The 27,515-nt window shown below is 45.3% G+C and overlaps 1 protein-coding gene across 1 annotated transcript in view; it reads right to left on the bottom strand.

Moving 5' to 3' along the window:
* ANO5 (anoctamin 5) overlaps nt 1-27,515 on the bottom strand; it is a 58,003-nt gene that overhangs the window by 16,763 nt on the left and 13,725 nt on the right. Inside the window, exons 4-13 of the mRNA XM_064163066.1 lie at nt 22,760-22,807; nt 16,528-16,641; nt 10,462-10,530; nt 8,637-8,921; nt 8,179-8,292; nt 4,447-4,562; nt 3,545-3,679; nt 3,199-3,304; nt 3,049-3,109; nt 592-743 (exon numbers count right to left, since the gene is read on the bottom strand). Coding sequence (XP_064019136.1) covers nt 592-743; nt 3,049-3,109; nt 3,199-3,304; nt 3,545-3,679; nt 4,447-4,562; nt 8,179-8,292; nt 8,637-8,921; nt 10,462-10,530; nt 16,528-16,641; nt 22,760-22,807 — 1,200 coding nt within the window. The remainder of the gene's footprint in view (nt 1-591; nt 744-3,048; nt 3,110-3,198; nt 3,305-3,544; nt 3,680-4,446; nt 4,563-8,178; nt 8,293-8,636; nt 8,922-10,461; nt 10,531-16,527; nt 16,642-22,759; nt 22,808-27,515) is intronic.

The raw sequence follows: 27,515 nt of genomic DNA, 5'->3' as shown, positions 1-27,515 counted from the left end.
TGAAAGTTAGGCACACTCCAGAGGCAACCCCCCATGTGTTTTCATTTGTTCTGTGTGAAAAGCCTGGATAACAAAAGACATCTGCAGGAAGTGTGGCAGGGCCTAAGAGATGAGGCACATCTATCACGTGTCAGACTGGAGACTGCAAAGCAGGACACCCTGTGCCAGGGTGGACAGAGCCCAGGTTTCTAGACACCAACACAGCTCTGCTGCTTCTAGCAGCTCAAGTGTTTATCTCTGATACAAGTCAGTCAAAGAGCACAAACCTCAGCACTCACAACTGGATGCCTCCAGCAAGAAAACAACATGCTACCCTATTCTGCTTTGATATTCAGCGCAGTCTGTTGTGTTTAGTGAGGATGTGGTTGGCATCATGTTTACATATTTCAGCCAAACTCCTGCTGTCAAACTCTGCTCTGTGGAGATACAATAGCTGAGGGCTTGCCCTGCTCCAATATAAATGTGTCATTTCTTATGTGTCAAACAAATCTGCACTTAGCCACAAGGCACAGACTTGCTCCTGAGGCAGAGCTGGCACATTACCAAACGTCCAGCACACAGCTCAACTTGCCAACCCAGCAGGCTCATTACCTGAGTTACAGGATTCCTCCTCTTTTGGGTACATTTTGCCTCATACTCAGGTCTCAGCTGGAGTTGCTGCTGTTCCTCTTCAAAATCAACCAGATCCCATTCGTATTTCAGTCTAGCTTGCCTCCTCTTCCAAAACTCCAGGAAAAGTGTAACTGCAAGTTGGAAATGTTGCAGTCTGGTTAAGGGAGAAGCAAACTGGTTCATGAAACATTTCATAGAATCATAGAATCAACCAGGTTGGAAGAGACCTCCAAGCTCATCCAGTCCAACCTAGCACCCAGCCCTAGCCAGTCAACCAGACCAGGGCACTAAGTGCCTCAGCCAGACTTTTCTTGAACACTTTCAGGGATGGTGACTCCACCACCTCCCTGGGCAGCCCATTCCAATGCCAATCACTCTCTCTGACAACAACTTCCTCCTAACATGCAGCCTAGACCTGCCCTGGCACAACTTGAGACTGTGTCCTCTTGTTCTATTGCTGGTTGCCTGGGAGAAGAGACCAATCCCACCTGGCTACAACCTCCCTTCATTTCTGCCCTGGCTGCTGTTCTGCAGTCCATTATTTCTCCTTGCAGTGCAATCCAGCTGTTTTTATTGAGTACCTAAGATTGCCACTAAGACCATGATAGGGATTAAGTAATTTATCAGCCAACTAAATTGCAGAAGTGGATGACCAGGCAGATGCCAAGATATAAGCTGGGTATTTCCATGGTTATAAAAACTATGTTCAATTACAGCACAATTGCTTTCCATGTGCTGTGCAGACAGCAACAAGGAATCAACACAGGAACACAACAATGCCAACTAATTCCTTGGGCAGAAACTTGCAACACCCAAACAACTGTGCCAGATAAGCAGAACTGATTTCAAGCAGCATGCTCAAAGATTTCTGTTGCTTTTTGGTGATGATCTGATACTGTGAGCATTTGAAGATGGTAGATGTCTGCTGCTTTTCATATGATCAAGAGTGAGGCTGGCTGAAGAGATTTTTAAGACACTAGAGGGAAGTGATTTCCGTATGTAATGCAAACAACTAGAAATGCTATAATGCTGCCTAACATTTTAAAAGCCCTCTATAAACTGCTTTAAAATGCAAACCTCTAGTAATCCAGCTGTTCTTATTTGAACTGGAGAGGCTTTACTGTTTTCACAGACACAGGAAAACTTATCTTCTGCAGTTCTAAAACCTTTTGCTGGTGCTTCCTCAATAACTAATCCATGTCACTCAAAAGCTTAAGAACAAGATAAGTTTAGTAGAAAGCCACACAACATCATAGTCAAAGTTCTTTTTTTAATGAGAATTCTCTGTGAAAAAAAAAACCAGCAGCTAAATCCTTCAAAACAAATTCACTGATAGCTTTTCTATTGGCATAGAGAGAGATCTTTGCGTGCTACTGAAACAGCTAGCTTCAAATTGAAGATTTAATTAGATTCATACAAGCAGTGTGAAACAGGAGCCAGGGCAAGAGAAAGAACAACTATGAACCTTCACAGAGTTTAGGAAATGCTCTCCAGACAGTATGAATAAGTCTCCCCTGGTGTGAAAGCATGCTTAAAGACAGTCAAGAAATGCACCTGTTTCTGCATCATGGGAATATACTCTGATGTATGAGTTTCACTGTAGTAAAGCCAACTCATTCTCATCCTGGAAGTGCTGCTAATGAAGTGCTACTGAGGGACCACCACTCAGTGAAAGGTCACAAAAGCTCTCTATAGGGCTCAGCAGACAGCTCTTACAGGGACTGGGTAAGGTTGCACTACTCTGCCTTAGGCTCTAAAGGAAAGAGTTAGCAGTTAGAGTGCCCAATGATTACAATATCCCAGACAGCTACTGGAATTTGTCTGGTGTGTTTTAAGTCTAATTCCTCCTGGTGAGGGGCCTGGAGCACAGCTCTGTGAGGAGAGGCTGAGGGAGCTGAGGGTGTGCAGCCTGGAGGAGGCTCAGGGATGACCACATTGGTCTCTACAACCACCTGAATGGAGGCTGTAGCCAGGTGGGGTTGGTTGCTTTTCCCAGGCAACCAGCAACAGAACAAGGGGACACAGCCTCAAGCTGTGCCAGGGAAGGTCTAGGCTGGATGTTAGGAGGAGGTTCTTGACAGTGATTGGCATTGGAATGGGCTGCCCAGGGAGGTGGTGGAGTCACTGTCCCTGGAGGTGCTCAGGAAAAGCCTGGATGAGGCACTTAGTGCCATGGTCTGGTTGATTGGGTAGGGCTGGGTGCTAGGTTGGACTGGCTGAGCTTGGAGGTCTCTTCCAACCTGACTGATATTGTGATTCTCTGTGACTTTAAATTACTTTTTACTCATTACTTTTCACTCTTTCATCACTTCTGTACCTGAGGCCAAGTATTAAAGAGAAGCCATTTTCCCCCTTCTGCCCACTACCAGTGTCCCTCTCAGCAGTTTGGCCAAGATCTCACGATTGCCTGACATCAGTTCTGGGCTGTGTACTCACCCCATATGCCCATGAAAATGGCAAAAAAGAGAGTTGCCACGTTGTCAAACAAATGGGAATACTGCAACAGCATAGAGAGGAACAGGTCAGTACCAAACCAGATTTCAGTGTGACCAGATATGACAAGTGGCTGGAGAATCAGATACAGACCTCTGAGGACTGACAGGTGGTGTTCAGTCTCCAGTACTCACACTCTCGGTCACAAAGAGGGCACATGATGATCTCTCCTCCAATTGCAGGGTCACAGATTTCTTTGCTGAGGAGAAAAGCACTGTACACTAACTGTTCTCATTACATCTTAAGAGTTGCTAAAAACCATAACAATGGAGAGTTTCATTTGTTCAAAGCTCAGCATTTGCAGCTTCACAGGGAAGATGTCAACTCTTCAGATGTTCCCTGGTGCTTTTTCCTCCTTTTTTTATCTGCACAAACAGTATCTTCACATTGCTTAACTTTTCCCATTATGAGCCCAGGGGATTTTCAGCATCACACTCACCTGCTCATAGAATCATCCATTGTAAACAAGCCATAAAGAAAACAGATTAAGCCAACAACAGCTGCAAGGAATAACATCTCAGTGTAAAATCCTAGCCAGGCAAAATAGATTCCAATCTTCTCCCCGTAGTACTTCCTGGGTATGAAAAAGAAAATGCAATTAATAAGGATACAAAGCAAAGTTCCAAACTGCAACAGAGCAAACTGACCAGAGTCAAAATGAAACACAGCAAAGGTGGAGAGGGACTTTTCATCAGGGTGTCTAGCAACAGGACAAGGGGAATAGTTAGAAACTGAGGGAGAGTAAGGTTAGACTGGATCTTAGGAAGACGTCCCTCAGTATGAGGGTAGTGGGACTCTGGAATAGGCTGCCCAGGGAGGCTGTGGATGCCCTCTCCCTGGGAGTGTTTGAGGCCAGGTTGGATTGTGTGAGGCCTTGAGCAACCAAGCACAGTTGAAAGGTGACCATGGAGGAGAGGTTGGAGTAGATGATCTCTAACATCTGGATGAGGCACTTAGTGCCATGGTCTGGTTGATTGGATAGGGCTGGGTGCTAGGTTGGACTGGATGAGCTTGGAGGTCTCTTCCAACCTGCTTGATTCTATGATTCTGTGATCTCTGCCATTCTATGCATGTGTTCCTCTACAGCTGAATTATTGGTAGCACAGCTGAGGAGCACTGTCTGGAATGAAAAATGCCCAATTTGAGAGAAATGGTTTTTCCAGTCACTAGTAAAAACCTGTGCTGTGTCCCCTGAAGGGCCAGTGCCCAATTAGGCATTCAATCCTCATCACATTGTAAAAGCAGTAAACATTTTCCAGCAGGATCAAGCTAGAAATGATTAGGCACACATCTGACAGTGAAAAACCAAGTGCATGCCCTAGAGCCCAGGCAGAGCTTTACCTGATGAGGTCCAGAGGCTGCTCCTTGTAGAAGCGCAGGAAGCGAGCCCACTCCATGTAGAGTGTGTACCTCTCGTTGTCACAGTTTGGGTCGTTTGCCTTCTTCCAGTATTGGCACTGTGGGCAAAGCAGAGCACAGGCAAAACACCTCATGGACAGTCTCAAACACTACATTGAGAGAAACAAACAGGAATGATGATGATGAACAGTTCTTTAGATTGTGCCAACTCCATTCAAAACACAGCACTCTACTTCAGCACTTGAGTGAAAGAGAACCCCTCCTGTGGATGCTCAGTCACAGAATGCTAGGGGCTGGAAGAGACCTCTGGAGATCATCCAGTCCAACCCACTGCCAAAGCAGGATCACCTAGAGAAGGTCACACAGGAACACACCCAGCTGGGAGACACCTCCACAGACACATCTGGAGCGGGTCCAGAGGAGGGCCACAAAAATGATCAGAGGATGGAGCACCTCTGCTGTGAGGACAGGCTGAAGGAGCTGGACTTGTTTGGCCTGGAGAAGAGGAGGCTCTGGGGAGACCTAAGAGCAGCCTGCCAGTACCTGAAGGGGGCCTACAGGAAGGATGGAGGGAAGCTGTTTACAAAGGCCTGCAGTGACAGGACGAGGGGCAATGGGTTCAAGCTTGAGAAGATTTAGATTGGATGTTAGGAACAAGTTCATTACTATGAGGGTGGTGGAGCACTGGAACAGCTTGCCCAGAGAGATGGTTGAGGCCCCTTCCCTGGAGACATTCAAGGGGAGACTTGATGGGGCCCTGGGCAACCTGGCAGAGTGGAGATGTCCCTGCTGACTGCAGGGGGGCCAGACTAGATGACCTCTGTGATTCTGTGATATCCAGAGAAAGAGACTTCACCACCTCTCTGGGCAGCCTAGTGCAGGGCTCTGTCACCCTCACAACAAAGAAGTTTCTCCTTATGTTGAGGTGGAATCTCCTGAGTTCAAGTTTGTATCTATTGTTCCTTGTTCCATCACTGGGCACTATCACAAAGAGGCTGGCACCTTCACCTTGACAGCCACCTCTCAGACATTTAGACATTGATCAGATCCCCTCTCTGTCTTCTCTTCTCCAAGTCTCTCAGCCTCTCCTTATAGGAGAGATGTTCAAGTCCTGCAGTCAGCCTTGTAGCTCTCCATTGGTTTCTTTACAGTAGACCTCTAATTCTCTTGAACTGAGGAGCCCATAACTGGACATAGTATTGCAGCTGGGGAGTAGAGGAGAAGGAGAAGCTCCCTAGACCTGCTGGATGCACTTTTCTTGACGCAGCCCAGGAAGCCATTTGCCCTCCTGGCTACAAAGCCACATTGCTGTCTGCCAAGACTCCAAAGTCTTTCTCTGTGGGGCTGCTTTCCCTGTCTTAGCCTTTAAGTTTGCCTGCACAGGAACCAGAGCAGGTTGTTACACCAGCTGGTGCAACACACTCCTTTGCACTGGTAGCCTACTGCAGTGAATGGTTTGTCCCTTTACGCTGCAGTGACAGATGCACTTGCAGAAGTTCAAGCTTCCCTGGTGTAGAAAACCACTATTACACTCAACTTCATGAAAAAACATGTGAATTTAAATCCTGTTCCCTGTACTTCAGCCTCGTTGTAAATTGCACAGCCAAAAGCATTTCAATGAGAGATGTAAACTAGGGGCTATAAATTAAACTTGTTTCCTGCCTGCAGCCATAGCACTGTAATGTACTTTGTGCTGTGGCTTCTCCAGTTGCAAGGCAAGGACATGCAAAATGAAATTCTGACACTAATTAACTTCAGTGGTGTTCCTCACTATCATGCATCCACCTGCCTAAGAACATTTTGGAACTTCATCAGTTTCCTAGAAATGAACCAGCACAAAATAACTGCAGTTTCTGACAGCTCCTGTCAGTTTGGCTGGCATTGCAGAACTCTGCCTTCAGAATGACCTGCCTGTGTCAAATGCTCAGTTTCTGATCTTGGTTTTCCTTTTTTCTTTTCCTGAATGCCTCTCTATCACAAAGAAAAGCATAAAACAGAAATCAAGAGGTTTAATCCATGTGAAGCTTAACAGGTTAAACAGTAAACTTTTAGGCAGTGATTTGTGAGTCCATCTTGTAATTTGGGGGATTTTCTCATGTGATTTGCTAGAATACAGGCTTGGTCGTACTTAAATAGAAGAGATTCTTCTCCAACTGCCTTTTACTATCTGTGCTTTTGGTAGTCCCAGCAGCATACAATATTTCCCTGCCTTGACTAATCTTCTACAGCCTGGACTCTAATAGCTAAATAGCTAAACTTTCCCCCTAAAAACCCCTAAGAATATCCAATTCATCCAATTCATTTGCTAAGGGCAGCAAAATTCTTCTACAACATTAAAAATTAGACATCTCTATAAAGTATTTGAAATACCTTGTGGTAGAATTCACAGGCAGGAATAAGCAATTTAAGTGAACTAAAGCACTGTGACAAGTCTGAGATAACAACAAGGAGGGAATTTAAGTAATTAATTAAACAATATTCAAATGGAAAACAAATGCTATAAAGAAATCCACAAGATAAAGATGCTGTGTGGGGCAGGCTGTGGATGTAGTCTACCTGGACTTCAGCAAAGCCTTTGACACAGTCTGCCACAACAAGCTCCTGGCCAAGCTGGTAGCTCATGGCTTGGACAGACTCACTCTGTGCTGGGTCAAGAACTGGCTGGATGGCAGAGCCCAGAGAGTGGTGGTGAATGGTGCCACATCCAGTTGGCAGCTGGCACTAGTGGTGTCCCTAAGGATCAGTCCTGGGCCCAGTCCTGTTCAGTATCTTTATTGATGATCTGGACAAGGGGACTGAGTCCAGCATCAGTAAGTTTGCAGATGACACCAAGCTAGGAGCAGCTGTGGATCTGTTGGAGGGTAGAAGAGCCCTGCAGAGGGACCTGGACAGGCTGGGTGGGTGGGCAGAGGCCAAAGGGATGAGATTGAACAAGGCCAAGTGCAGGGTTCTGCACTTTGGCCACAACAACCATAGTCTAGATGACTGGATAGGGCTAGGTGCTAGGTTGGACTGGATGATCTTGGAGGTCTCTCCAACCTGGTTGATTCTATGATTCTCTGAGGTATTTTAGGTGTAAATCTATGTGTTGTATTAAAAACTGACCTTACAGCAGAACTAAACACCAGTATTTACCCTCTTTACCACACTTCCTGCAGCTAGAGATGGAAAAGTAACCATCCCACACTTACCTGCAGGGCTCATGCAGATCATCTGGCTTCAGAACCCAACACTGCATTTGTGTGACTACAACATTTGTATAACTACAACTACAGCATTTGTATAACTACAACAGCTATTTGCATAGCTACAGGGAGTATGGCCTGCAGTATACCTAAAGCATCTGCATGTACACACCCTGTACATGCCCACTGCTGAATGCATGCATCTACACTAATTCATTTCTTGCTACCATCTTGCTAATTTGCTCTCATTACAGAAGGAGACTATGGAATAGCTCTCCTGCAAGTGATGTGTCTGACAGGGAATTACATCCTAGAAACTCATCCATAGGAAGCAACATTTCAGCACATAAAAGTCAAACAGCAGGGCTGGCAGCTGTGTCTTGGGTGGTATAAACCAGGCTCGACTACTGGGACAAAAGGAGGGCTTTGAGCAGAGCTTCATTTCTGCTGGAAATGGCAAGTGTCACAGTAGGCAAAAGAGTAAAAGCACTGGGAAATGCTCGAGGGAGCAGAAAGCTCCAATACTTACATCATGCAGAGGATATGCAGCTGAATAGGTGCCATTATTTAACAGTCTCTTAATCCCAAATTTTTTCTTCCCTTCTTCTGTTCCATACGGACAACGGGTGAGAATGTAATTAACCTGAGATTGGAAAAGCAGAACTTCAGACCTCTCCTGCCTGAAGGCCATTCCAGACACCTGCAATGACTGTGCACTGTCAAACCTCAACACAACACACACACACACAAAGTGCTCCTTCAGAAGGCCTTGCCCTGTATGAGACCCTTGTGGGCACGTTTGCCTTGCAGACGTCTGGGATGCCCACTCCAACAAATCCTACTGCAGGCTCCTAAGAAAGATGCAGAGGCACCTAGGCTTTCCCCCCTGGGCAGCACAGTGTACACACTCTTTCCTTGCAGGAATGTTCTGATGGGACCATGTAAATCTCCATCTATAGCTCTACAGAGGCCAACTCACATACTTACTATTCTGTTTCTCATGGATGGTGAGAAGAAAGTGTTCTCATCATTGATGAGGTACAGCTCCTGCTTGTCCTTGCTGAATGGTGCTGTGAAGTAATCTGGCTCAGGGTGCATCACGCTCTCGGGAAGCCTGAGTGGGGCAAGCATACAGTCCAGGGGGTTCTCCACCGTGGAGGGAATGTCATTTTCCTTGATGGGAACTTTGATGTTCAGCACTTCTGCATATGTGATCAGAACCTCCCACGGGGCATGGATCTTCACAAAGTAAATCTTGCCGTCTTCAGATTCCTGCCACAGGGAAGTTGCACCAGAAATCAGAGGAAGCTGTGGCTTGTTGCATGATTTAGGGGAGTAGCTGTTGTACAAAATTTGTTGTCTTTCATAGATTTTTGAAAGGTTTAAAACAAAGGCAACAACAAAAGGGGAAGGACAATAGGGAGACCTTTTTGTGCGTGCATCTGTGAAACATGGGAACAGGTTGCCAGGGAGGTGGTGGAGGCCCCATCCCTGGAGATATTCGAGGGTAGGCTGGAGAAGGTTGTGAGCAACCTGCTCTAGTGGAGGATGTGCTGCTGACTGCAGTGGGGTTGGACTGGGTGACCTCTAGAGGTCCCTCCCAAGCTGCTGCATTCTATGGTTTCCACTGAAAAGCTTGTCTGAGTGGTGTTTGCTCATAGAGGCAACCTTTGCAGTGTTCACATCTCACAAAGACTTTCCAAACTACATTAGTGATGTATGCTGAGACCTGCAAACTTTCATCACACTCTCTGTAGGTTGCTGTGCAGGGCTGGCCTCTTGGCAGGCCATGTATCCCTCAGGCCCCCATGCTGGACTCTGGAGCTGTTCCACTTGCTGATGAAGGTAGTTTTCTTAGAGCAGTAGAGCACACAAGACTCCAGGCAAAAAGGAGGCACCAACCAGAGCTGAGCTCTGTTACAGTCTCCCAGCAATGATAAGGAATAATCTTATCACAGGCCTTGCCCTGCAGTGTATGTTCCACTGTTCCTCTGCTTACACAGCAGAAAGTGGTGATCAGAAAGTGCTTTTAAGATGCTGGTCAATGAATCCCTATCTACAGATGTCACAGAGTCTGAACTTCATCAAGAGGTATTTTGCCCCATTGCCCACTCCACCTCTGGCAGAAAAGAGTGTCACCATCCCATGTTCTCTGGTTACTCAGCTGAGGAGTAACACTATCCAAACATGGCAACAGAATGAGGGGCAATGGTTAGAAACTGGAGAGGGGAGATTCAGGTTGGACTTCAACAGGATGCTCTTTACAGTAAGAGAGCTGAAACCCAGGGATGTGGTTAAGGCTTCATCTCTGGAGATGTTCAAGGTCAGACTCGATGTGGCCCTGGGCAGCCTGATCTAGCTGGGGAATGTCCTTGCTGACTGCAGGGAGGTCAGACAAAATAACCTCTGAGGATCCCTTCCAACCCAATGCCATCTGTGAACACCAAAGCTGTTCCAGCACACGGTGGGCATGCCTTAATCCAGTCACTGGCTTCCACACCTGCTACTGGGAGCTAGGTGGGAGCAGATGTAGCTGGCAGCATACTTCCCCTTCACATGGGTTTAAAGGAAGACACAGCTATTTCAGAACTGCTTTCTCTGTTACGAAACCAAAGCCATCGCTTCCTCTTGAACCAAAGTTGCTTGTTCTTATCAGCACAGCTGGGAAGGTTGCTGAAGGCCATTAAGCTTGCTACCACTCTTCTCAAAGCAACAAGGAGCTACATCTGAACTAATCACCTGCAGGCCTACTTCTTTGGTCCTATTTTTACCTCTTTTCATGTGTTTGGGTTTTTTTCTGTTTGATTCTTACCTTCTTGTCTTCAGTTTCTAGTTCCAGACCAGCCTTTTGCAGATTACTCTCAAATTCTTTTCTTCTTTCCTGAAGGGAAATAAACACTTTCTGAACTGATGGAAGGTAGCAACTAATTGATCACTTAATGAAGCCATCAGTGAGTTTCACTCCTCCTAACTGCCCTGATGACAACCACTTCATGCTATGTGACCTTTGCAAAAGAAAGCAGACAGAAAACAGTTGTTGCATACCAGGACACGGCTGAGTGGAGGCCAGCCTAGTGATGGCAACACATCAGGAACTGTGTTGATTAGGAATGGGAAACCTCCCTGTGAGCAACAGGCTCCTGAAGTGTGAAATCTTAACCAGACATGTGAATGATGGAGTGTCCAGCTCTGGAGCCCTCAGCATAGCAAGGACAGAGCCCTCCAGAGGAGGGCTACAAAAGTGACTGGGGGGATGGTGTTTAGCTATATTTAAGAGAAGGTTTAAACTAGATGAAAAGAAAATTCTGGGGGCATGTGGCAGACTGACTGCTTGTAGTGGTTATCTGTTCACCAGTTTAAGAATGGTGCCTGACCCAGCTGTTCAGGTACTGATTACAGACAATTCTAACAGCCTGCTTCACAACCACCAGAACTGTCAAACTAGATAAGGCTAACAACTCATCACATGTGTGCTCACACATGCTTAGCTTGCATGAAGTCAACGTGGACTTCATCCAGAGATAAATAAAGCTGTCTATAGCAAGATACAGTGCCTGTGAGAACTCCCGAGTCTGAGACAACTCTTCAACTCTGTGTTTTGCCAAGTAGTTCCTAGGTGGTATCTTTAGGTAAGATCATCTTCTTCCCCCCCTTTCTCTGTACAAGCTTTGTTTCTCTAAGGCAACTGAAATAGTTTCCTTTTAATTATACACAAATTGCTGAAGAATTCCATAATGCCTGCAAGTGAAGCTAAATATTGTGCCCTAGCCTCTTTAGAACACACTAGCTGAGGCACTTAGTGCCATGGTCTGGTTGACTGGCTAGGGCTGGGGGATAGGTTGGACTGGATGATCTTGGAGGTCTCTTCCAACCTGGTTGATTCTATGATTCTATGGTGTTACAAATCTCCACTAGCAATTTATTTCTAGCTACAGCCTGCAAATGCTCTGTGATGTCTTCTCTACTGAAAGGTCTTAAATATTTTTCAAACCCACTTAAAAAACCCCAAACCACCTTAGTTTTCATCCAGTTTCTCTCTCCTTTGTGTCTGTGAGGAGCAGGCTGCTCTTTTTTGCACTGCAGTTTGCAGGAACTACTCAGATAGATGGACACAGAGTGAAGAAGAGATTTAAGGGCCCTCCAATCCGAACTGAAATGCAGAGGTGCAAGTGGCCTCAGGTTCTTACCTGTCAGAGCTCATTTTGCTACCTCTTCTTAGATATTCAATTAGATACTGGCCTAGCTAAACTTGCAGATATGGTAATTCCCAGGTTCTACACATGCTGAGGGCAAATGTAATTCCACACACCATTTCCTAATTAACCTCTCCCACAAACCTGCCTACACCAACCTGCATAAACACCCCAGAGAATCCATTGCAGGACCTACTGACCTAACAGAGAATTCCACTACAAGGTGATTTATGATTGCATTTGGAAGTGCTAAAGCAAAGCAGACATTCATGCCTGGTATCCAGGGCTATGTGCTACTCTGGATTATATTTTCTCCTAACAAAGCACGTTGGTGTGCATCCTAACACTGGAGGAGAGCCAAGTGAGGCAGCTCAGGGGGTCGTCTGCCACCAGAGAGAGACACCAGCCAGCTCCTCCTCCAGTTGTGCAGCTTAGTAACAGAGCCAAAGGGTCTGGCCTCATCTTACTGATCTTTCCTTACTCATACCCTTAGTGTGACAAACTGCAGTGCTTTAATGGAAATTATGCTCTTCTTACTACCTTTCTCTCCTCCCAGCAGCCACCTTCTCTGAAACCCATGCAAATGTACTGCACTTTGCAGTCAATTGAAACATCATCTGTGAAAGGAAATCAATCTGCTGCAAACACACAATGCTCCTCCTTTTCTTGCCAAACACTGCAGCTCCTCATGTCCCCAACCAAAGGCTTTAAGTGGGCAAACATACCCTTGCACCAGTGCTGTTTTAAGATGTTTCTTGTAAGAAACTGTCTTGTGCCAAATCTAGAAAGACAGACCTGGTGCTTGTGTTTGAGACTTGGCTGTAGGTGCCACTCTGCAGTCACAGGGGGATGAGGGAAGCACTGTAAGCCATCACATCAGCCAAGCCCAGTGGCAGTAGGCTAATGCCCTCTGTCACTTCTCATGTACAGTTCTTAAACCTCTCCAAAGCATCTGTAAAAGACTAAAACCACGTTCTCTGAGACTGCTGTGGACTACAAATGAGAGAGGCAAGTAAAGCATTCCCCTCTTTAGATGCTGCTGTGGGCATCCTGGACACTTGCACAGAGGCATCTGACCACCTAACATAGGCTTGGCCTCCAAGAACCACCTCGATAAGCTTAGGAAGCAAGATCCAAAGTCCAGCAGCACTAACATGACCAACTCACATGCAGCACTGCATAAACAGGTACCTAGAGAAGATAGGCAACTGATATAAACCTCTTTCTTGATAACGGTGCTGTCACTGCTAGTAACAATCAATAAATGGGAGATTAAAACAACTTTAAATTTATAACTTATTCCACAAGCTCTTCTTCCTTGGTTTTGCCCTGCAAAAGTCTTTTACTTATCAAGATGCTCAGGCTTATTCTAACTGCAATCACGTGTAGGATACCGAGGAATAGAGAACAGTCACACGCTCCCATGGAGTGCACAGGGGTTCTGCTCTCAGCTGTACCCTGACAAAACACAAGCCACTCCACAGCACTGACACAGTCTGAGCTCAGGCTGCCCATGCAGCTCCCTGGCAAGAACATTCCAGGTGAGATGGAGCCTGTTCAGGAAAGGCTCCTGGTTGTCTCATGCACCTACAGCCCTGAGAGTGGGAGGTGGATGGACTGACCTTAGCGCAGCACTGCAGGGACTGCCCCAAAGCCTGGTGCTCTCTGAAGTGCAAGAGGCAGCAAACACCTTCCCTCTGCAAGTGATGGCCCAGCAGCATGGAAAGGCACTCAGTCGTTTTCAGCTGCTCCTGCAGAGCTGGGCACACAGCTTCTCTCAGGGTGCAGCAGCAACAATAAGCATCATCCTTTTGCTGCCCATGGCTCCCTAACGTTGGGCTATCTGATGCCAGTGAAAAGCTGAAGTTGGACAGGATTAGATAAGACACCTTTCTGTGACTCCACACTGCACTGGGGAATAATTGTTCCTATGTTTACTGGAAATAGTTATTTTGCACTGAGTCCTAATGCTCTGGAGTTTCTGGTGAATGAAGAACCACTTGCTGTCAATAAAGATCCTGTCCTGGTCATGCATAAATGTTTGCTAGGTACTTAAAAAACCTGTATTTATTCTTCCACGTTCACATGCAACTCACACCTGGGTAAAACACTTCCTCTCATCTGCTAGAGGCTTTAAGGAAAAATAGAAAGCATTGTCTCACAAAAACATTGCCCTAAGTATTACTTAAGAGACTTGGTGGCTAGGATGTAGTCATGTAGCTTTTAGAGGGCAAGTTCAAAACAGTTTAGGCTGTAAAGTTTCTTGGGAACATCAAAGAAGTTCATGCATTTGTTGGGGATGATGAACAGGGCAACCCTCACAGCTGTATCAGGGCTATGTTGGAACACACAAAGCAGTCATTCATCTCTCTTAGAAGCCCAGAATAAAGCTGCTTCCTTGAGACAAGGAAACAAACCCATTTGTCACAACTGTTGTTCTCTTCCTGTGAACATTTCTATTCTTAGCTGTTACACTTTGCTGTATGATTGCAGTGTAGAACAAGAAACTGACTTCTCTTTCCTGTGGCAACTGTGCAGCGTGCCCGGCACATCCCAAGGGCTGCACTGCATCACTGCCTGTTTCATCCCAAAGAGAACAACACACTGCTTCTAAGCTAAGAAGTCTGCATTAATTTACAGGCAATTTCAATTCATCAAGGCCTCTGCTGGACAGAAGAAAATGATGTTTGTCCTGTAATTTGCAGGCTGTGCCATACCATTGGTATCTTCATGCCTGTCCATTCTGGGTCTGCAGAGCCAACCTACAGGGCCACACACCAAAAGCCTTCCTCATGAGGCCACAAACTCTTTTGCAAGTAGCAGACAGAATTAAATCCCACACAAGCTGATACAGACCTTCCACTGTTTTGCAGGAAAGATGTTTCTTTCTAAGTGCATTTTTACCTCCATGAGGAACTTCATTATTAGCTACCAGTCCTTGGGTTCTTCCCCATGGGAACCCTTCAGTCAATAATGACTCTCATACACATCACCTTTGGTCTGGCAAAGAGTCCTGCCATCCCCTAATGATCTATAAACCAGCGAGAAGGAAATTGCTGTGCACAATACAAATGACTAGACTGAGCATCTGGCCCATTTTCCTTCCCACTTGAAACATTACCTAAATAGTCTCCATTTCTTCCCTCCTGTTCCTTGAGTATGACTAATGGAAAAGTTTATTTTGAGAGCTGCTTTCACATATTTTGCATGGGTAAGCTTGTTTTCTCTACACTGATTGGTCTCTCCTTTCAAGTGCATCTTGCTTTACAGCAGGAGGAGGAATCTAGCTGGAATTGCAGCCTGACAAAGAGTTAGTGTGGGTTTGGCAAAAGCATGCCTTGACAGAAGGCATACTGAGTTATGCCTTGACCTCTGCTACCATAGCTGCAACACAAACCCAGTCTCCCAAGCAAATCTGAACATGGCTAGCTGAGTAATGCAGAGTGTGAGGTGCCTGAGCTGGGAAAAGCACTGCTTGAAGTAACAAGAACATGTGTCCTGCATTAGGCTGTCCATATGCAAATGTGGTCTAAGTCCTTAAGGAAAAGAGGCAGCAATTCCTTCAGCAAGGAATCTAAGCTGGTTTTTTTTGGTTGCAGCCCAACTGTGCAGGTTTTGTTCAAAGGAAACAAGACATTTTAATTATGAAACACTACAGATGAGAAACATTCTTTACTTCACAGACCTCGGGTTTTGATGCTGATTTTGTCATAAGCCTCTGCATAATTAGCTTGCTTCAGAAAGTTTTATCTTTCAGACTAATGCAATTACAGGAGAATGAAGTGGGGTTTAGTTTTGTGCTGGGTTTGTTGTTTGCTGATTTGTTTGGGTTTGTTTTTAAAGAAAGAATGATTATGTTTTAAACATTATGCTTACATAGAATTTGTTGTTCACCTTGACTGCATCTCATACTACCCAATTTCTTAAAATAGCTTTCATTTACCTAGTGGTCAAGTTAGAGCTCAAGTGTCAATGTGAGTAAGGAGCAATTACATGTCACTCACTGATTGTTTGACCTACTGCTATCATGCAGGCAACTGCAGCTTGCTGGGAAGTTCAGGGATGATTGCTGACTGGCACCTGTATGCTCTCTTACACAGGAGGTCTTTTATCAAAGCCACTTTAAACAGAATGAATACACATAGGTAGGGAGCAAGTCAAGCTCAGGGAAGGGCTTAAAGAGGATCTTTGTGTTTACTTTGATCAGAGGATAATAATTTTGGGAAAAAAAAAAACACAAAGTCCTAAAAGGAAAATTCATGGATTCTTGCATTCATTTCTGCTCTAACTGAACTCAAAAGATAGGGAAAAAAAACGTGCTACATCCCATTTTTGTAATGTTTTGCTTGTTTAAAAGAAGCTTCCTCTATTTAACTGTTTATAGACGCAGTTTAACCACAGCCACAGCTACCTATAAGGCTGTGCAGTGAAGAAGGCAAAATTTGGATTACTTAGCACTGACTATTGACCAGACTAAGCAGTGGAGAATGATCAATTCTGTAAATGAATCCCCCCAAATCTTACAAAATCAGGCCCTAATCACAACAGTAAATCTCAGAAACGTCAGTGCATGGAAGGGCTTTTGGCACAGTGATCAAGTTTTTAGCTAGATTTGAAAGGCTTAGTAACTGATATTCAGCTTATGATTGGCAGGACTTCAGAGAACCTTAAAAAGAGAAACTTACCAACTTTTTTTCCCACTCCTTATTGAGATCATCCACATAGGAGAGAACAAAATCAATTCTCCTGACACCATCTCTGAAGAAAATAGAATCTTTGCTTTGATGTCTTTTATCAATCTGTGGAAGACACAGGCACAGGATTAAAAAAACCCGAGCGCTGCTGTTCACAGCCATAACAGAACACAAACAAGTGCCCTAAAACTGCTTCACTGCTTCAGTTCCTGCACAGCTGAAGTTACAGTTGGCCAAGTTACAAGAGTTAAATCTGTTAAGATAGCTGCAAAATTAACTGTTCATATAACCACAAACACTGCATGTAAGTAACTGGTACAGGAAGAATTGTATGCTAGTGTAGCAACACCTGTGAACAAGGCTATCACTGCACAGCCTTCAATGTGGCATCAGTGACCAAGGCAAGTGTCACCTGGCAGCAGGATCTCCCTCTGCACTTAGCCAGAATGCCACTCTGCACAAAAACCAGGCGAGGGCACTTGGAGCAGGTAGCAAAAGGTAAAATCCATGCATTTTCTTCTACATAATAAGACTCACTGAACAAATTAGCATGGAGAAATACATCACAGCAATGACTGCACAGGTAAATGCACACAAACAACACAGGGGTTACACTTGAGAGCTGAGTGTTTGTTTTCCTGAGGAGATAAACTGAAGCCTAACGTCATGTATCAGTGCCACAGGGAAATCAGCATTCTAGCTGATCTAGTGAGGCCATGTTTGCATCCTCAGCATGCCAGAATGTCACAATAACAACAGTCATCATTTCCAGTCATTAGGGGTAGAGTAACTAATGGTAAGCAAACAAAGACTATTAATTCTTAGGGAAATAAACATAACATTAGGTAATGTGATTTAGTATCATATCAATATTGAGCTCTACCAAACTGCTCACAAAAGTCGAGGCTCACACAACAAAATGCTCTCAAGAAGCTCACACACTGGTGTAAACTGAACTCCATGCTAAGGAAGGTTGGTGGTGGTCTCTTTAAACCACATCCATCAGCAAAGCTGTGCTCATGTAAGACTGAATTTGGGCTTAATTTTATTACAGTTGGAACAAACACAGAATAATTTAGAGGCTATGCATCTGTCTTCTCCCCTCTAAAGCCATGCAATGATGCATGTGAAAAGGATTCTGTGCTTCCTCAGAGAACTTTACAGCTGTGAACCTTGCTCCCAGTTAACAGAAGGCATCAGACAGTGAAGCAAGTTATTACTGCAGCCACTCCAGCCACTTGCAATATCACTCATCACTGTTTTACCCTGAGACGTCGCTTCAGGAACAGATTATATCTCCTTCCACTCTGTCAGAATAACCAACAAGTAGTTAGCAAGCCTTCTTGTCCTCTCCAAAACCCAACCCAACCACTTCAAGCACGTATCCCAGCTGAAGTCAGTGAGAAATCCATGTTCTTACAGCCAGCAAAAGCCTCCAACTCTCAGGGGAACAAAAGCACCCACATGTGTCATGACTATGATGATGTCTTTGTTAAAAGCAAAGCTGTGCTGGCACCCATTCTGCTGCTAAACTTGGGTGTTGCTAAGTGCCAGCATTTGAACACTTTTAAGCTGATTTCAAAGAACACAATAAAAAATTCACTGAACATAATGCAAAGGCAACACACCAAGCACTGGCTGATGTATAGGGCACGTACATGTCTGTTAGGTTGGACCCACTGAGACACAGAACGATGAATGGCAACCACAGAACTCCAGGGCTGACAAAATTACAAGTAATAATAGCCACATACCCCAGGACATGAAATTATCCTCACACAGGCTCAACTTTAATAATGAAATCCCTCCAAAGTTAAAAAGGCAGAGATTGCATGAGCACAGACCTTGTCTTAGGGAAACGAAGAAAATCCTCATACACTAAGAAAAATGAAACAATAAATAGTATTTATTTTTCAAGAGACTCCTGCCAAAGGAGGCTCCCAAATTCTATGGGTAGCACAATTACAATTAGATTGTTCCATGCAACTGAAGTCATACTAAGATGTATCAGGATCCTACTCAGTCATTAAAAGGTCTGATTATTCATTTACGAAGATGCAGCAGTCATCTTTGCATCTGCTTTGAGAAGGAGACTACTTATCACTTCCCTCTGCTTCTGCACATAGGATTATCTGTCGTGGGCAGTGAGAGGCCTGCTTATTAAACCCATAAATTATCCCTCTCCATTTTGCTGCATGTGGGTTTCACAAGAACAAGATCAGTCTTGCATACTCATGCAGTCTGTGCATACCTGTGCACTCCCAGGGCTAACACACTTAACATTTTAGGAGTCTGCATTAGTACCTCTACTTCCTTAACAGCTCCTTGAAGAACTGTATTCAAATTAATTGATCTCAGACAACCTGCAGCTACTGAACGAAGCCACACCTCATCACAGCAGACATTCTGTGACATGCACCCTCTGGAACACAGGGAGCTGAATTAAAACTTCCCAACTCAGCACAGAGAGCAAGCAGAAGCTTCTGAATAGCTGAATGATACCCAGTGAGGAATTACAGAAGGGATGGAGCCCCAAGGTGTACGGTGAAAAACTCCAGAGGCAACAGCCACAAGTTGCAACAAGGGAAATTCCAACTGGATGTGAGGGTGTGGTTGAGCAGGAACAGGTACAACAGGTTGTCCAGAGAAACTGTGTAATCTCCATCCTGAGATCACACAGCTTGAACAAGCAAGGCACTGAGTGAGCAACCTGCGCTAAGACTGGAGTCAGCCTTGCCTTGTGTAGGAGGCTGGCCAGGGAGACCTCCAGAGGTCCCTCCCAGTCCTGGTCACTTTAGCATTCCATGGAATGATTCAACTGCGAGTTTTCAGTAATTAGCAGCACTCGCCCAAAGCTGAATAAATCCATCAACTACAAAGCAAGCTGCTGAAAGCTACTTGTTCAAAATCAGATACTGCCCTCCTGTAGCAGCTCTCCAGCTTCAATAGTCTAATTATCTCTGCAGGAAGGGAGGGACTTCATAGCCTGCAGACAGCTGTGCTAATTGACAGCTATAATGGTCTACCACGAAGAGCAGACGTTTCTTTTCACCTGCCTACGTGAGGGCAAGCTTACTGGATCCACACAGAACTGCATCCATATTTCTAGTCACCTCCCATGGGTTACTTCTGTCTAGGCACCCAGTGGAGCTCAAGACACTGGACCATGTTCAACTCAAATAACCTCTCATGGGCCTAGACTTGCCAGCCTCATGTTAAACACAAACTAAAGCCCTGTGGAAGGAAATGCTGACTCAAAGAGCACAGGTTGCAGGAAAAGCCAAGACATCAGCGTGGCAATAAACAAGGCAGGGCTCAAGATGAAGCAAGGCTGTCACCACCCCACCTTCAGCTCTGCCCACACTGCTCTGGGTGAAGTGTGTAAGTGCTGGCTGGTGGTCACACACTACATTCAAATGCTGAATGCTTGCTGAGCAGCTCCTGGCCACTTTGCTCCCACAGGTGGCTCAGACACACTCCTCTATGGCCAAATCAAACAAGCAGTCACCGCAGAGAGGAGAGGGGAAAGCCAGCTGCTGGATGTGGCCTCAACATCACACTAACAATGTGCTCCAGAAGAAACAGCTTTGGACTGAGGCTGAGGGGCAAACTCTGATAACCATGACCACCAGAACACAGGCAGCTGACCTTGGTCAGCAGAGGCAGGGAGCCCCTGGTGCTCTAACGATGCCACAGCACCTGGAGAGCAAGTGTAGTTTGTGGATCATACCTCAGTACTTTAACCTGGTATATTTGCACAGGTCTCAGAGGGGTTTCTGTTTCTGGTTGTTCACCTCAAAGGGAATTTCCACCCTCACAGACTGCTTAGCACAGCCCTCTCCTTGTAGGCAATGGACCTTCCTCAACATACACCTTGCTACTCAGCATCCCAGCCTTCTCCATGTCCAGACTGCAAAAACAGAAGAGCTTAGCTTGGGGCAATACTTCTCAGGTTAATATTCAGCCAGAAAACCGCAGGTTTCTTCAGGGCTTACATTCAGAAACTCCCTCCCCAGATTCAGTTCCCTGAACTTTAAGGTTTCACTCATGTCCAGCCTCAGGGACCTGGGACTGCAGGTTCAGACTTCAGCAGCCTTCCCCCTTCTGCTTTTCACAGCCCCTTGTGGGAAGGGTAGTTTAGAACAGCAGCTTCAGCAACAAAGCAGTAACAAACACTAGTCTGAGATGGAGGAACCGAGGACATGAGCTTCATTAGGCTGACAGCACATAGTTAGTAACATGGCCCTCATGAGCACATCTGGCTGCTATATACCAGAGCCCTACATTACCAGACAAGAAAAGTGCCTGAAATTACAAAACAAAATGGATTTGCAATACTTTGCTTGTTTACAAGATACAGTCTACAAGTCTAATGGCTTTTATTTACTGCATACCTTGGATAATCATACAAACAAATTAGCTTTTATTACAGACCATGTAAAACAAAATAATTAAACTACAAAGCAATTAAATGAACTCAGGAGAAATTTGTATAGAAACAGAGAAAAATAAAAGGGCTTGAAAGCTGAGCTGAAATACAAGAAACTGAGTGGGTAGCAAACAACCAATGGCTTAAAGCCCAAATGATCACTTTTAATGAGACACAGGATATTTGCATCTCTCCCCTCCCCCCTCTTAATGAATTAAACTTACAGCTATAGGAACAATGAGCCGATTGAGTGCTGCTATGCTAAACGTAGCTGTTGATAAAAGTTTATTTCCAAACCCAAAAGCTCCTGAAAAATGCCTTTACCCAAGCTAGCAAACAGAAAGGCATTCTGCTGAAAATGAAAAAGGCAAACTCCTGGTTTATGCACAGTAAGCCCAGCTCCTATCATACCAGAGAGCTCCTCTGCAGAAGTTCTCTGCAGCATTCTTCACTGGAGAAATCCAGGTAGCTCAAGTGCTTACCCACTTCACAGTGTACTAACACCACACATCCCAGCTGCCAGGTAGGCTCCAAAGCTGCATATAAAACTACAACCTTCCCCACTCCAACACACACACCCCCCCCAGCCCACCCCATCCCTCCACGCTTCCAGCAGCTTCTTTTTACACCTTTACCACGCTGGTGTTCCAATACTGGACCACACCAACATCTGAAAGCTTGAAAACATGCACTACAAAGCAGATTTAAGGCACCAAGGTATTTGCACTGCAGTTTGAACACACAGGTAAAGCCTCTCCAGATGAAAGGACACAATAGACTAGAACAGGACAAAGGAAAATGAAAAGTGTGTTAAGACAGCACATGTGTTAATGTAAGACACCAGAGCCCAATGGAAGCAAGCAGACAGTTGTACTATATCTCAGCATGTACTTTGGTTAGCTTCATTTTTGATATTTTTTTCCTCCATTAGAAAAATGGGTTTTTTTAATATATTTGACAGTTAATATAATTATTTAGCCTTGTCTTCTTCATTGATATTTTGAGTTTTTCCTTCACTCTTACTACAATAAGAAGAAAAAAAAAAGGCTACAACTACCAGAAGGGAGGTTGTAGCCAGGATATGGGTTGGTTTCTTCTCCCAGGCAAGCAGCAATAGAACAAGGGGACACAGTCTCAAGCTGTGCCAGGGGAAGTATAGGCTGGATGTTAGGAGGAAGTTTTTTACAGAGAGAGTGATTGGCTTTGGAATGGGCTGCCCAGGGAGGTGGTGAAGTCACCATCCCTGGAGGTGTTCATGGCACTTAGTGCCATGGTCTGGTTGACTGGCTAGGGCTGGTTGCTAGGTTGGACTGGATGATCTTGGAGGTCTCTTCCAAACTGGTTGATTCTATGATTTCAAATGATGTTGGTGTTTGTCTCTTGCTCTTTCAAACATTTTCAAGTATCATGCTGACTCACAGAGCCCTCCAGACTACCAGGACAAAGAGAAACCCCAGGTTTGTTAACGCCACCACAGTCAGAACACATCCCTGTAGCCCACCAAACCAAACAATGACCCAAAAAAGGCAAACTTTCCAGTTTTCTCCACCAATCTTAACTCTCCAATTTTTGTCTCTTCTCTTTCAATTTGTTTGAAGCTTTTCATTTGAGCCATCACTGAGAAGAGATGCAAAACCCACATTCATTTTCCTGGATCAGAAAGATGCAATTCTTTTGGGAAGGATGGCTTCCATGAAACTGGAAAATTTTCTGCTGAGGGACTTCTTGGCATAATGTAATAGAAGACGCCACACAAATTCATGCAAGGAAGCATGAATGCTGCTCACTGCTTACCACTTGATGTTCAGGGATGAGTAAAGTAGTCTCAGTGCTGTTTAGGCCCTGCCAGTGGCATCATGGGAAAAACAATGTTGTTAGCAATGGTGCAAAGGATGCTTTAAAATAAAAGGCTAGTTCAGAAGAAACAGTGTAGCTGCTGGCTTAAGCTCTTGGAGAAGCTCAGAAAAACCTCCTCAGCCAAGCTGGGCTCCAGCCTGTGTCATTTGAGTTTCACATTGCACAGATTGGGTTTTAATTATTAACAACAACTTCATTATTAAGAGCTGCAGACCAATCCTCAGCATTGCCATTACAAAATATACCATCTAATCAACTTGGCACAGATTAGCATTTGTAAGCTGATGGAGAGCAACCTTTAACCAGAACTTTTCCTGCTTTTAATAGCACAGCAAATGTGCAGAGGATAGATGGCTGCACTTGTGCTCTGAGCAAATGTGGTGCCCCTTGGGTATTTTTTCAACAGAAACTGTGATGGTACCACTATGCTGAATGAAAGCAAATGTCAGGAGACAAATCACTGAACTCAATGTAGATAAGGCAAATTGGTGTCAGCAGCTGTAGCTATTATGCCTGAGAGCAGTCAGGGCTCCCCAGCTTCCAGTTCTGATCCACACCTGTAGAGGTTCTACCCTGATTCACACCACAGAGGATCTGGGCACTCATTATTTTCCTCTGTGTGGGTCTGGAGGGTTCTGCAACATCCTCTGGCCAGGCTCCACACTTGGGTGACAGGGATACCAAGAGCAGAGTGGACTGCAGAGCACAGCTATGGATGTGTCCATGAACTATATGTTTGAGGTACTGGAAGTGTCCAGAGAAGGGCAATGAAGCTGGGGAGGGTCCTGGAGCACAGCCCTGTGAAGAGAGGCTGAGGGAGCTGGGGGTGTGCAGCCTGCAGCAGAGGAGGCTCAGGGTTGACCTCATTGCTGTCTACCATGACCCGAAGGGAGGCTGGAGCCAGGTGGGGTTGGGCTCTTCTCCCAGGCAGTCAGCAAGAAAATGAGGGGACACAGGGCTGGGTGCTAGGTTGGACGGGATGATCTTGGAGGTCTCTTCCAATCTGCTTGATTCTATGATTCCATTCCCTTCTATCTGGAGTCCTGCCCTCAGCTGTGTAATTGCATGAGGAAGGGATTTTGAGATCAAGCTTTGCTACTGGAAGGAACAATGGCTTACATTAGTCAATAATCTCTCACACTCTTGCTTTGCCTCTGAAAACAAATCACTGACAGCTTTAAACAGTGCACCCAAAGGCTGCAAGCACACTATGCAGGTATGGCAGTCCTCTAGGGAGTTGCACTGACTTTCAGCAGGAGCAGAATACTAACTTCATTTCATTACTGCAGCATCATTTCTTGGCTTTTGGAGTTGTAGCCATTCCAGCAGTGCACTTCCCCAAACCCAACTTTCACAAAGTACTGTCAATCTTTTTATTTTTTTAATTTAGAAATGACCATTTCTCACTTTTGTCATAATTTGACTTGAGTGAAACAACTTGGATCCATTCCCATCGTTTTTCTGAAACACAGACACTGGTTTTAGTCCTGTTTACAGTGTAAGCCATACAGACACACATCTTTACACTCTTGCTTAATGATGCTATCTCTGAGTATTTGCTTACCTAAGATAAAAAATGCCCTTTTTAGAACTCAGTGAAATAAACACAGAAAGGCTGATCTGGTTTTTGGCAAGGAATCCAGGTGAGAAACAGTACAAGTATAAATAGCTGTGCTCTTATCCTAAGATAGCCTCAACTGGGTTTGGAAGTTTGATCCTCACATCAGTGATGTCACCAGGAAAATCTGCACACTTTGCAGAGTACTGAGGGCTGAAAGACTTCAGTGAAAAGTTTTTCTGTCATTATATGCTGAAAATCTGACATCAGTGGAAGTGCAGCCTTGCTTTTCATTGCTGCCCTACAGCTCCTGCCCTCCCCACTGCACATCCACTGCTCTGTCCAAACTGGCACCCTTCCAGCCAATTCTTCTCCCACCTTTCCAGCTGATTTGTGTAGTTAGAGTTGAAATCTCAAGTCTTTGTGTATTTCCCTCTAGATGTTTGGAACTGATTTGGTAATAACAGTGTTTCATGTTTCTCCCTACTTGACAACCCACCAGTCTGAGCTGAAAAATGAACAAGCACAGAAAGTAATGAGGAGAGTGTTCAGGAAGAAAAGAAAATCAGTCTAGCTGGAACAACTGCAGCCCCTGCTGCTCTCAAAGAGAGGGTCGAAAAAGCTGACTTAATTTTAGAAAAAAGCATTGCTTTAATATACTTGAGAGAGCTCTGCCAATTTATTTCTGCTAAGCTGGCTTAGCTAGCTTGCTCCCAGATTGCCCACCCCATCCCCCCCCAAAGGTACAATATGGAAAATACTAATTGACAGGAATTTTTAGTGGGCATTTTGCTGGTGTGAAATTAACAGCAGCAAAGGTGAAAATCTCAGCTCTAACTGTGTAAAATGAATTCCTACCCTCTCAACAGCTGGAACAGGACAACCCTGAGGCTTTACTCTGAGTATGGCAGCCACCTGCCTTTTGAGAGTGAGAAACTCAGGGTCCACAGACTTACAAAGTGAACATTTTCAGTTACTTTCAACCTCTTAACTGTAAGAGCAGACATATCAACAGTCCTCTGCAAGCATCTCTTACTGATGTGGATAAACTATGGACCAGTGAGTCCATCTTCCACAAAATCTGTACTCATTTACAATTATCCCACTTGAATGGTCTAAAAAATTTGCTATCAGGAAATTTAACACAAATTCCATCTTTTAACCCTTCTTCTAATCTTCATTTAACTGACCTTCTTTCCTCTTATGCAGCGCTACAGGCTGGGGACAGAGCGGCTGAGAGCAGCCAGGAAGAAAGGGACCTGGGGGTACTGGTGGATAGTAGGCTGAAGATGAGGCAGCAGTGTGCCCAGGTGGCCAAGAGAGCCAATGGCATCCTGGCCTGGCTCAGGAGCAGTGTGGCCAGCAGGACAAGGGAGGTTATTCTTCCCCCGCACTCCACACTGGTCAGTCCACACCTTGAGTGCTGTGTCCAGTTCTGGGCCCCTCAACTCAAGAGAGATGTTGAGGTGCTGGAATGTGTCCAGAGAAGGGCGACAAGGCTGGTGCAGGGCCTGGAACACAAACCCTATGAGGAGAGGCTGAGGGAGCTGGGCTTGTTTAGCCTGCAGAAGAGGAGGCTCAGGGCAGAGCTCATTGCTGTCTGCAGCTCACTGCAGGGAGGCTGTAGCCAGGTGGGGTTGGGCTCTTCTCCCAGGCACCCAGCAATAGAACAAGGGGACACAGCCTCAAGCTGTGCCAGGGCAGGTCTAGGCTGGATGTTAGGAGGAAGTTGCTGGCAGAGAGAGTGATTGGCATTGGAATGGGCTGCCCAGGGAGGTGGTGGAGTCACCCTTCCTGGAGGTGTTGAAGCCAAGCCTGGCTGGGGCACTTAATGCCATGGTCTGGTTGACTGACTAGGGCTGGGTGCTAGGTTGGACTGGATAAGCTTGGAGGTCTCTTCCAACCTGGTTGATTCTATGATTCTACTTTGTCAGTGGGCTTCAACCCCATTTATTTTGCAACTAATTCGAATCACTGAGCAGAGATGCACTGTGCTATGAAAGCAAAACTGTGCCTTTTTGTTTTCCTAGGACTCTCTCTGTATGAATACAAAGCACAGAGGGAAACCAGATCCTAACATTTTATTTCATTCATTTTCCAATTTGCTTGAAAGGCCTTTCAGGGGCATTTATGTATTTCTTGGAATAGGAACTACACAAAGACTGATTCAGGTAGATTCTACACAGAAACTCAATTAGGTCAGATGCCTGTCCCTAACAGAAGTGGCTGCCTACAAATTACTGATTTAACAACATCATTTGGAGCAGTCCCCACTGCAGTGCTTATCTGAAAATATCCCTATCACAGCCTTAGTTTGGTTTGTTTTTCCTCTCCAGTCTGCTGTTTGTTGAAAACCTCTCCTTGCTTCCCTGCATGACAAAGCATCAAGAAATGATTCATGCTATAAGGCTTGTAATATGAAAAGCTGTTGAACTCCAGGAGATCTTCTTTCTTTTGTCCTTGTGGGAGATTAAAAGCAAGTTAAGGAGACTCAACAAGAAGCAGACAGAATAAAACCAGAGGAATGTAGGCAAGAAGCAGTAAACTAGAGGGCAGAAACACACCATTGATTGGAGACTCACTTCTTTTTGAGTCCTGGATTTCACCTGACTTCTATAGGTGTGCTGACAGGCTGGTTTTCACCTTCCCTTTTGCTTTACTGGCATTGTTGCTCAAGTCCAAACCACTTATTCCAAAGAAGGGCAACAAAGCTGGTGAGGGGCCTGGAGCACAGCCCTGTGAGGAGAAGCTGAGAGAGCTGGGGGTTTGCAGCCTGCAGCAGAGGAGGCTCAGGGCAGAGCTCATTGCTGCCTGCAGCTCCCTGCAGGGAGGCTGTAGCCAGGTGGGGTTGGGCTCTGCTGCCAGGCAAGCAGCACCAGAACAAGGGGACACAGCCTCAAGTTGTGCCAGGGGAGGTCTAGGCTGGATGTTGGGAGGAAGTTGTTGGCAGAGAGAGTGATTGGCATTGGAATGGGCTGCCCAGGGAGGTGGTGGAGTCACTGTCCCTGGAGGTGTTGAAGACAAGCCTGGATGAGGCACTAAGTGCCATGGTCTGGTTGACTGGACAGGGCTGGGTGCTAGGTTGGACTCGATGATCTTGGAGGTCTCTTCCAACCTGGTTGATTCTATGATTCT

Source organism: Pogoniulus pusillus, chromosome 24, assembly GCF_015220805.1.
Source record: "Pogoniulus pusillus isolate bPogPus1 chromosome 24, bPogPus1.pri, whole genome shotgun sequence".
Lineage (NCBI taxonomy): Eukaryota > Metazoa > Chordata > Aves > Piciformes > Lybiidae > Pogoniulus > Pogoniulus pusillus.
This window is presented reverse-complemented; position numbering and strand designations above follow the sequence as displayed.